This window comes from Lactuca saligna, chromosome 8, assembly GCF_052625555.1.
Source record: "Lactuca saligna cultivar CGN05327 chromosome 8, ASM5262555v1, whole genome shotgun sequence".
Classification (NCBI taxonomy): Eukaryota; Viridiplantae; Streptophyta; class Magnoliopsida; order Asterales; family Asteraceae; genus Lactuca; species Lactuca saligna.
This window is the reverse complement of record NC_136424.1, coordinates 110,147,375-110,159,281: the sequence shown is the minus strand read 5'-3', so window position 1 is coordinate 110,159,281 and position 11,907 is coordinate 110,147,375. Positions and strand designations below refer to the sequence as shown.

General features: G+C 34.7%; 1 protein-coding gene and 1 pseudogene across 2 annotated transcripts; both read right to left on the bottom strand.

Annotated features, from left to right (window-relative positions):
- Positions 1-5,116: 5,116 nt before the first annotated feature.
- On the bottom strand, positions 5,117-7,369 carry LOC145013390 (uncharacterized; annotated as a pseudogene). Its single transcript, XR_013664961.1, has 6 exons — positions 7,147-7,369; positions 6,925-7,057; positions 6,278-6,837; positions 5,760-6,152; positions 5,553-5,658; positions 5,117-5,468 (listed from the first exon to the last, which is right to left on the bottom strand). The product of XR_013664961.1 is annotated as an uncharacterized LOC145013390 (transcript).
- Positions 7,370-9,255: 1,886 nt separating this feature from the next.
- Positions 9,256-10,433, bottom strand: LOC145013170 (large ribosomal subunit protein eL39z/eL39x). Its single transcript, XM_078971978.1, has 3 exons — positions 10,328-10,433; positions 9,637-9,740; positions 9,256-9,498 (listed from the first exon to the last, which is right to left on the bottom strand). Exons 1-3 carry the CDS (start codon positions 10,328-10,330, stop codon positions 9,450-9,452), a joined length of 156 nt encoding a protein of 51 aa, XP_078828104.1. The 5' UTR covers positions 10,331-10,433; the 3' UTR covers positions 9,256-9,449.
- Positions 10,434-11,907: the final 1,474 nt, after the last annotated feature.

Sequence of the window (11,907 nt, the reverse complement as noted above, 5' to 3'; positions counted from 1 at the left end):
ATTTGGTTTTGTTACTGTCATTGTTAAATAACACGTAAATGGTGTTTAATTTAAATAATCAATCAAATTTGGGATTAAATATAGTTACGTTGACATTGTTCATACAATATAAACAACGATTAATACATATATTGTTCATAAAAAATAAATATTGAATTATACAAAAAAACAAGTATTTGGTATATCATACGGTTCAAACTTAAGGGCATCATTTGATTATCCCACCCTGGGTATGAAAAACAAATGGACCACCCTGCCCACGTGGAAGTAGGAAGAGATCGCCATGTATTTTACTATAAAGTTAACGAAGACGACACGTGGGGTTGATTCTATCTGGGTTATAGTTGACAGATTGACCAATAGTGCTCATTTCATTCCCCTTGATGAGAACATCTCCACCAAGAAATTGGCAGACATCTACATCAGGGAGGTTGTAGTTCGGCACGAGGTACAAGTTTCAGTGGTTTCTGATCGTGATGTTCGCTTCACTTCCAGGTTCTGGAGGAAGTTTCATGAGGAGTTAGGTACCCAACTACTTTTCAGCACCACTTACCACCCTCATACCAACGAACAAAGTGAGTGGACTATTCAAATGCTTGAGGGTATGCTTAGGGATTGAGTGCTAGATTTTCATGGGAGCTGGGATACTTATCTTCCATTAGTCGAGTTCTCTTACAATAATAGTTACCATGCAATATTAATCGACCTCTCTTCGAGATGCTTTACGGGAGGAAATGTCGGGCCTAGTTTGTTGGGAAGAGGTTAGGCATCGAGTTATGGGGAGTACTGAGGTCGTACTCAAGACCACTGAGTTGATTCAGCAAATGCACAATCGGCTGCAGATCATGCAAAGTCACCAAAAGAGCTATGTTGATCGACGACGTTTAACCATCGAGTTTCAAGTCAGAGATTTTGTGCTTCTAAAGGTGTTACCTTGGAAATGTGTCATTCGGTTTCAGAAGCTGGGCAAGTTGGGGCCCATATACATTGGTCCCTTCAGGATTATCGCCCGAATAGGTAAGGTGGCGTATCGGTTAGATCTGCCTAAGATTAGTCAGATTTATAACACTTTCCATATATTTCAGCTTGGAAAGTGTTTAGCTGACGATTCTGGGATGGTACCCGTAGATTACATTCAGATTGATGAACGCTTGAATTATGTTGAGAGAACGATTGCGATTATCGACAAGTAGACAAAGACCTTGTGAAACAAGATGGTGGGCTTCGTGAAGGTACACTGGCAACACCAGAAGAGTTCGGAGTTGACGCAGGAACCCAGGGAGGAGCTGGGGGCATTATCCACAGTTGTTTGCGGTAGAGGACTTCGAGGACGAAGTCTGATTTAAGTGGGGAGAGTTGTAACATCCGAATCCTTGAGATGTGAAAATATGAAGTAAAATATGAGTTTTAGGAGGGTCACGACGTGAGGGAAGCACCATCACGTCATGACGTGGCCGCGTTTATCAGGATGGATCATTTTGTGTGTCACGACGTAACACCTTATCAGATGCAAAACCCTAATTTTGGACTTGAACCCTATTTAAAGGAAATGAGGGGCTAGGGTTTCCTTCACCTTCAGCTTTCATCACCTCCAAACAATGCTTTGGTCAAACCCTATTCCTCTTGAAGTTTACAGCTCATATTTGCAATATTTTGGGATTTTGAAGGAAGAAGAAGAAGCTTTAGTGCTTAGTTTCTCCAAGCAATCCCTCATCGTTCTTGTAAGCAACCTATGGACTTCTTTTAAGTCCTCAAACTCTCACCTTTTTGTTGTATGCTTCATGGATATAGATTTTGTGCCATATTTTCCCCATCTGTGAAGATAGAATGAGTAGAAGAGATAAAGTTTGCAACTTTATGACTTCTCTGAGTCCCAAGAACATTGCATTTTATATATCTAGGGTGCGGTTGTGATTTGGGGGCTTTGCATGAAACTTTTGGTCATATTTCATCTTTTGACCCAGATTTGAGAAAGAACATGCATGGGTATGCATGTCCATAAAGTTTGCATTTTTAGGGATCATTAGGGCCCCTAAAACCTTTCTGAAAGTTTTAGACTTGAGACTTTAAGGATTAAGTGCTTAATGGTTGATTTCATGCCTCAAGTGGCCATTAAGGACCTATATTTTGAGATCTTGGCTTATTGGGATGTCTTAATGGATAAATTTGGAAACTTTATCCATCAAGACCTTGGTAAGGATCAGATCTAAGCTTTGAAGCTCATGGAATAATGGCAAATGACTTAATCCATTAAGCTGTTGAGACCCAGTTTTCACGACGTCTCATCTTGGCTGTCACGACGTGGCGATCGGGGGGAGGCGCGGCCATTTTATCCTTATTATGCCACGACGTGACCAATAAGAGGCTATGGCGTGGTGTCTCTTTGAGGTTGACTTGGAATGTTGACTTTGATCAAGACTTTTTGACTTGGATTAACGTTTGGTCAAAGTGCTAGTTCTAGAGTATAGACTAAGGTTGGACCTTTTTTGATTGATATGTGTGTTGTAGCACCGATTGTGTGACGGTTAGCTATGGTTTATCTGACTTCGCGGGACATGTGAGTCTTCTCACTATACTACATAGGATGTTAGTTGTCTTTATGATACATGCCTGAAAGACCCCGAGGGTAGCCCATGGAATTTGTATGAAGGACCATGGGGTAGCCCATGACACTTTCATATAAGCCCATGGGATAGCCATGGCAATGCGAGGAAAGGCTATGACGGTAGCCCATGACACTTGTATATGTGACCATGGAAGTAGCCCATGGCAGTGCAAGGAAAGACCATGGGGTAGCCCATGACACTTGTATGCAAGACCATGTGGGTAACTCATGACAATGTATGTATGGTATGTGGTATTTTGGGGAGATCACTAAGCTCTATGCTTACGATTTTGTGGTTTGAACATTTTCAGGTACTTCCAGTTCCAATAGGGAAATCATGGCTTAACTGCACAACATTTTCGTTGAGGATTTTCCGCATTTATGATTGTTGTTGACTCTGATAATTATGATACACGTTTACTATGATGGATTTTTGGAACAAATACTATGTGAATTGATGAACTAAAAATGGAAAATTTTATTCATGTTTTTCGGATGTTACTTGATAAATTGTTCGGTGAGTCACATAACTGTACCTTGTCATAATACCTAACGAGTATCATGATGTCATATTAGCTCCTTCGGTGACTTGAGAACATTGGCAGTGGCGACGATGATCTATATCACACACAAATAGTAACGCAATGTCAATCACTTCTCGAAAGGGTGTTCCAACGGTCAAGTTAGTTCTAGTGAAGAAATGGTATTGCCAAGGTCTAGAGAGTAAGAGAGTGATCTTGATACGTGAGATTTGTTGGTCTTTTTATAGTCTGAGTTGGTCTAGGCCATGGCTTAGAAGATGAACTCCAATTAACACAATTTTGTGGTCTTGGCCATAGCTTAGGCCCTCTAGTACCCTGAACGAAGGGCTTTGGTGTCCACTTGACGCCCAACCACGAAGTGAACACCACCCGAGTGTCTCGTTCTTCTTCGTTGTCGTGGTAGATTATTGTGGGGAGGACGATAGACCACAACCAATTGGAAAGCATTTGGGTGTTTACTTGGTTGACTAGTCGTTTAACGGCTAGTTTGTAAATTTTTTTTTTATAGAAATAAATAAATAAATTTTGATCTATAAACACCACTACATACAAGAATATTTTCCACACCATTCTTCTCTTTCTCTATTTACACCATTCTTCTCTTTCTCTATTTACATACACACATCTCTATTGTTTTAAAATAAAAAAAATCACAGATCCCAATCAAAATACCCAACCAAACTATCGAAACCGAAAGCTCAATTACATTTATGTGTTAGATACAACTCCACATCAATACCCGAACATGAAATCTTAGATACAACTCCGCATCAATATCTAAACATGAAATCAATGTATTCAACAAAATGCATGATTAAGATAATTAATGACTTTATACGGCACTATCATTTATGACTCTTCTTTTGCTTCTTAATTTTATGCATCTTCCATCCCTTGTAATGGAGAGTTTATAGTTATATAGACACATGCAATCAAGGTGTTCATCGAAATATGTGTGAATGATCATGGCTCCATAAGCTAGTCTTATCTTTCTTTTATTTTTAGACTATTCTCGTAACCAAAAAAATATATCTTTTACACATTCACAACCAAACAAACCTAATTATTCATACTCATTATCAACCAAGTCTATCCCAATTTTCTAATAAATACATATAACTTATTGTTATTTATACTCTATTACAAATATAAAAAAAATTATTTTATTTAGAGTAAATTACATGAATGGTCCCTATGGTTTAGGAAAATTTACGTGTTTGGTCCCTAACTAATTTTTTTAACTCGGAAAGTCCCTACTGTTTATTTTTGTTATGCCTTTGGTCCCTACTATTTGTTTTTGTTACGCACTTGGTCCTTATCTTACCTAAAAAGACTATTATTTAAATAGAAAAAAATAATGGGATAGATAAGGTAAGGTAGAGTGAATGGAATTGGGGGTGTGTTTATTTAAATAAATTAAAAAATCAATAGAAAAATAGTCTTTTTAAGTAAGAAAGGGATTAAACGTGTAATAAAAACAAACTGTAGGGACCTTTCGAGTTAAAATAAGTTAGAGATCAAACGTGCAAATTACCCTAAACCATAGGGACCATTCGTGTAATTTACTCTTTTATTTAAAAGCAACTAGATTATTTATTTTAAATAGATTATGGGGACAAAATAAAATAAAAAAAAAAAAAAAAAAAAAAAAATCTAGGGTTGAATATGAAAAATGTCCTCGTAGAGAAAAAAATAAATAGTTATTATTTCTTATGCTTTTTAAAATTAAATAATACTATATTTCCTAAAAATAATAAAAGTTATTCACAAACTCTAGCCTTTTAAGTTGTATGTTTGCACACGCTCATGCATTCCATTTTTAGTAGTTTAGGACTTGAGTAGTTACTACAAGCAATAGGTTCAAGAGATGGAGGTTGTTTTTTTCATTTTATTTACCTTCCATTCCATCTTAGTTTTCAAGATTGCATTATTAGACTTACAAAAATGGATAAAAGTATAAAACCATAAAGATCAACCAATTAACTATTGCCTTTCTCTTCTATTTCATATTTACTTTGGTGTTTACTACTTATCACCAAAAAAATCACATTGTCAAAGATCAAAAAATAAGATTCACAAAATCTTAAACTCAAACCAAATCTAAACTAATATCAACATACTATAAGCTCCACACATAAACCTGGCCTCGATCTGTCGATCCAACAAGCATCCCAGGAATCAAAGGATGCGCATCAAAACGACTTGGTACAACAGCCATACGTCGGCTCTTCAAACTAGTAATAATCCTCCTCTTGTGTTGAAATCACATCAATCCCTATCTTCATATTTCCCACAAACACATATGAATCATCCCACCCCTGCTCAATTAAAAAAACAAAAAAGGGCAAAAACGTCATTTACTCGCATCCACATAGTTTGTTCACTCAAAAAAAAAGAGAAGAAACAACTTACTTGAAAACCGAAACCCATTTTCCCGTCTGATTGTCGTGATACACGGAGAACTCATCGTCAAAATTTGCTCCACTTGCCACTCCAATCTTATCATCAGTGCTACATACATAAAAATTAAAAACATTACTTTTTCGGTTATAAGTTAATAAGATGATAAAAGTCAGAATCTTGATGGATAAGGGTGATTTAGTAAATTGTACCTTGTTGTAGCGAGAAGGTTTCCTGAAGGAGAGAAGTAAGCTGAATGCACAGGCTTGTTGCGTGTAATCTTTGTAATAGAACTTGGATTATTATTTTTACCAAATGCAGACAGTTTTATCTGAAGAACTTGTAGCCATTAAATTGATGTTTGTTGGATTGAAATCAATGGTGTTAATCCTAGAAGTATGCAAGTTACAAGTCATTGATGAGCTCTTGGATCTTTCATCCAGGACACGAAAAACTCCTTTGCCTTCCCTAAAATACAAGGAGTTCACATCATCAGCTGTCTGAGACATAGAAAAAATCTCCTGTTTGGTAGAATATGTCAAATCAAAAATCTCTTTCTCCACATCTAATGTGCGAATAAAACCATGATAAGAGCATGTAATGATCTGCATCAAGTAACATAAACATGACTCGGTGGTGAAAAGAGAATAAGTTTTTAGATTATGTATGAAAAAAGAAGAAAATCTATGAGAATTAGATGAGAAGTAACTAGTAAGTAGTAAGTAAGTACCTTGTTGATGGAAAATGGATGAATGCAAATGGATGACATAGGTGCTGAATGAGGATGATACATGTAAATCCCATCACCATTTTTAGTAGGTTCTGAATCAATATTCCAAAACCCTAAATCTCCAAAAACGTTCCCCGCAACAACCATCCTCATATCTGCAGATGGAAAGAATTTAACTGACAGTATCTTGTTAGTTACAACACTAGCAATATTTTCTGGAATCAACTTCATCGACTCCAAATCAATCGAAGATCTAACCCTAATTCCAGCATCATTGTTTACCCCTTCTGATCGCGACTCCTCAGATACGCTCAGAATCTTCTTGACAAGTGGTTCATCAGGTTTAGAAGAAATACTCACTTCTCTCATACTAAGTGGCTTCAATTTTAGAGCGGATTTCTCAGGCGCAACTTTTGATTTGGGCGAATTTTGTTTCTCAGGTGCTTCGTAGAAACTATAATTATCTATTAAACCTGTAGATTCTGGGGTTTCTTAGAGATCTACGGGTTACAATTGGGATTTCGGATTTTGCTTTCTTCTGTAGTCTATTAGTTTGTTGCCTGATCAAAAACAACAAAGATAGATTCACCAACTGAACAAATCCATAACCAAAATCTTGTATCAAGTGTAGAGAATAAAAGAGTTACCTGTGGCGCTTGGTTGATGTAAATAGATCAGCAAGCTTGGATCGGATGTTGAGAGAGGCGAGCTGTTCGTCGTTGCGCTTGATGTTTTCAAGGCGTTTGCGCTCATACTCTGTGAGTCTCTCAGACGACATTGCTACAGCGAAAGAAAGAGACAGAGATTAGGGAAAGGAAAATTAGCGGGAAAAAACACTTGGGTCGAGACGAACGGGTCAAATGACTCACTTTGAATGGTTGTGCGATTCTATTTCAGGCGACGGTGGTCGAGTGGTGTACTGGTGTGCGTCCGGACTCCGGCAGCGGTAGACTGGTGGACGACGGTATGCTATTTCACGGATGGCGATGGTTGTTGCCTTGATTGCTCCAAGTGCTGTTTGTGCTATCGTCTCTAGCTGGTCAAATATCTTCAAACATATAATTTACTTCAGTCAATAATTCTTTATAGTAGCAATTACTATCCAGGTCTGCGTTTTATGAAACAAAAATGTTATTACTTTATTTAAAGTAAACAAGGGCATAATTGTCAATTACAGATTTTTTCAGTGGAGCCGTGGCCAACGCTCTAAAAACAATATCAAAACGACTATCTTTTTATATATTAAGAAACTTCTAATTTGTTGATTAGAAACATCAAATCAAAATATTATGAGAAATTAAATTGCCTCCTACCTTTTATTCCTACAATTATTCCTACCCACTAAAATTATGACAAATCACCATTCAATTTAATTGTATTTGATATATTCCTAATATAGTCTTAATGATTTAGTTTAAAAAATATGGAAAGATAACACTTGTCATAATTTTATTGAGTAGGCATATTTGTAGGTATAAAAAGTAGGAATCAATTTAATTTCTCAAATATTATTATTCATTCAAAAAATATCTTCAAAAATTTTAATTTGTAAGCCAACATTTCTTCTAAATCAATAAAACTAAAATTTCGCTACTCAAAAATACATAATTTTGTATAGTTAAAATAATAAAGTGAGAAATTTACATACATAAATCATTTAGTGCTTGTTTTGTTATCACTTAATAAAAAGGATAAAATTATATATTTAAGAATAACAACACAAAACATTTCATACAAAGTTGGTTTCGTGCTCATTCTTTTTTATCAATAAATAGTTATAAAAATCTCATGTCTATAAGTGCCACTGCCTCCTTGTTGAGTGTTGACCATTTTGAAAACAAATGAGCCTAACTATTTTTTTTTCCCATTTTTCCATGGAGCCTAAGATAAGAAAACAAATTAAATATGTTGCTATTTTATGTATTCGCTCCTTTTTGGTATATATTGAAAACAGCTACCCAATTAATAATTACACTTTCAAAATACAATAGATTTTAAAAAGAAAAATACATATTTCACGGAAAAAAATGGTGTTGCTTTGAACTTTTTTTTTTATCCGCCACTAACCCCATCCCAATGACAGTGTACACGATTCAAAAATTCTTGCTTCAAATATCGATTTCTCTACGTAAGATAGTCCTACATTTTCATGATATTAGCTAGTATCAAAACAAACATAACATGGATAAAAGACTATTTATCTTATATTAGCAAAAGAAATTCAACAAATAACAACATACTTTCATTAACATGTATGTTTATGAGAGCATCTTACTTTTAGTTATTCATATTAAAACGTTTACAGTGGAAAATCAAACCAAATTATAGTATCACACTTTAAACTTGCAAAAATCTACACATAAAAGTTGCACCATAGCAAAGATTGATAACAAATCTACACCCTTTATTAGACCACTAACTTTTCTCTACATAAAATTAGGCCTTCAATCACATATAGGCATACATGAGAACAAAAGAATATAATTAAACATGGATCATTATCACCATGACTTTCATAATATAAGATACCAACTTTTAGAATTTGGTACTCGTTACCCCTAGACATTTCTCCTCTCAGACATCATGACTTGATCTTTATAGAAAATTAAACATATGTCAATTGTTGCAATCATCAAACCTTCATTTGAAGTAAGATCAATCTTTAAAAAAAAATGATCATCACATATTCTAATAAAATCTCCCTCTCTTTTTAATCTATAAACACACAATTACCTTGTTTATAATCAATTAATTAACATGGTATTGTCAAATTCATGTTTCCACCCAATCAAACATTGGTATCTCATAATGCAACAGGGAGCCATCTAAATGTATTCTCTCTTTTTATCATTAGATTTATGTGACAAATATAGAAAATATATCAACATAGATTAGATTCATTATTAAAGGTTTACTCAACAAATTCTCAAAACCCTTTTCAGATTTCCTACAAATAAAGCAAAAAAAATAAGCATAAATGAAAGCCAACAAATAATTCTCTGAAGTCTTTTATATAAAACCATAATAATCCATATTTCAGTACTAGAAATGAGCAACAATAAGAACAAAATTACTCATTTAAGCTAAAACACAACTAGAAACAAAAACAACTTCTTCTCTTGTTTTGATGACAATCTTCCATGGTTTTGATTTAGCAAACACCCAAAACACCCTAGAATCCAAGCTTGGTTCTACGCCAATGCCTACGCTTAGCATTATACCTAAAAAATTAACAAATTAAGTCAAAAACAATAATCATTAACTTTATACTTTGTTACATGTGACATAACATATAATGGGCTATAAGAGGCAATAACGTCTTTTGGCATAAAACTAAAAGGGCAGAAGGGTCTTTTGACCTGATGGTGTTGTCTGTCCTCATGCGAATCCAATGAGGAATGGGCCTGTTTTGCCTCATCTTCTTTGCAAGCTTTTTCTTGATCATGAATGACTTGTGTGACGGCTGTAAAGAATATACAAAACATGAGCTAATAATCACAGTTTCATCAAATCATCAAAACAAGTTATTGATATAAAGAGATTTTAATCTTGCAGGTAGAAAAAAATAGAATCTTGGAAACCCATATGATCTTCACCTTGTTCTGAACTCATGATTATAAAACAATTAAAACTAATATAAAAAACAACGAAAATGGCCTACAATTAACATCTACAAAATCGAAATTATACTTCAATGATCTGTGATAGAAAGGGATAGATGCAAACATACCCATATGAACAACAAAATCCTAGCCGATAAACAATTCGAAAACCCTAGGTCAAATACACCTATGATTGATAACTTAAATCCCTTAAAACCAACAACAAATTATAAACATATATAAACTGAAGAAAAGCCACGACATTTTGAGAACAGATCAAATCCATAGAAGAGCAGACAATAAGATTAAGTATCAAACCCTAGAAAGAACATTTCATCCAGATATCCAGCCTCATTAGAATCAAGCACAATCGCTACGATGCTTTCAACAAGATTATATAAATAGACGATGGATCTAACATTGCAGGGTTCACGAAAACATAGATTACCATGGCGTTGGTTGAATGAGAGCTGCGCCGTTCTTCTCCTTTTTTGCTCTGGAGCTCAGACGAAAATAAAACAGATTTATGTAGCTAGGTATCGGCTTTGGGTGGGTTAGGGCCCAAGCCCAGTTACAATCTTGGCCTGTTTAAAACTGGATAGGCAGCCCATATTACTTCAATAAAGATTGTACAATTTCATATATTATTATTACATAGTAACAAGAAGAAAAAGATATGAAATAGTTAGTCTATTAATAAATTAGTAAAGTTATTTTTAGTTATAACAGGATATGTTTGTATAATCTAGTGTTAGGGTGGACTATGTTGAGCAGAAAGGAGATGAGAAAAGCTTTGGGTTGCTTTTAGGAAACACTGAATAGGGGGTTCATTGTCTTAGGGAACCTTTATGAGAAGATTTCTCTTTTATTTTATATGAGATATGAAGTATGAGATATCATTTCATGTGTTTAGCTTTTTAGGAAGGAAGAGAAATAATTTTGTAAAAAAAAATGGGAAAAACAAACACCTAGTGTGGTTTCAGGGAAGGTAGCATCGCCATCAATGAATATCCATCACCCTTAACAATTAAAAAAAATATTGCCTCACTGTTACTAAAAAACTATTGACTTGGGGACAATGATTTGTAGTCTTGTACATTTCTAGTTACAATTTATAATTTTTTTGTTTTTTTTTATTTTCTCCTTTCATCATATGTTATCATCTCATATAATAAACCACATCAGCTCCAAGTGGTGAATCTATACCAAAACTCAAGAGGGGTACACTCTATTATTAACAACAGCAGTCCCTCCGACAACGGTAGTTTTTTACAGCAATAATCACCAGAGTTAGTCATGGAGTTCCACTGGTTTCTTGAGCAAGACGACATGAATAGTAAATGGGTCTTGTCTAGGTTGAACTTTATGACCCACAAACTCATAACTAGGGGTGGTAAATCGGGCTATCGTATCGTGTTTTTGTCTGACACGATACGACATGGCAAAGTTTTATGTAATACGAACACTACACGATATGATGCCGTGTTTTTTTAAATAACACGAAAACGAACCAATTAAAACACGATAAACACGACACGACACAATAAAGATACCATAATATAACATTAGTTTATTTAATTAATATTTATTCTTACATACACGACAAATGTGAAAAACACGACAAACAAATGCTAAATCGTTTCAATTTCGTGGTGAATTTTAAACACAAACATGATACGACATCATGTATTTTACATTTGACACGAACACAACACGAACACAAATTCAAATTTCAGTTTCATCTCAATTTCATTTCATGTCGTGTCATTAATTATCACTCTTACTCATGACCTGTCAAACCCTAGCATGGACATCATTTTCTATTTTAAAAAAAATAAGATTTTTTACATAAATTAGGAGGTGGGGCCCATTTGCAAATGGGTCCATACACCTTATTTCTTCTATACTACCTCCCTCATTGGTACACGACTTAACTTCCCGTGTAAAGAATAAATTGGCTCGACTTAAATATATGTAGCCATAATTTTATACTTTTAGACTTATTGAATACCATTGTTCCAAAAATAA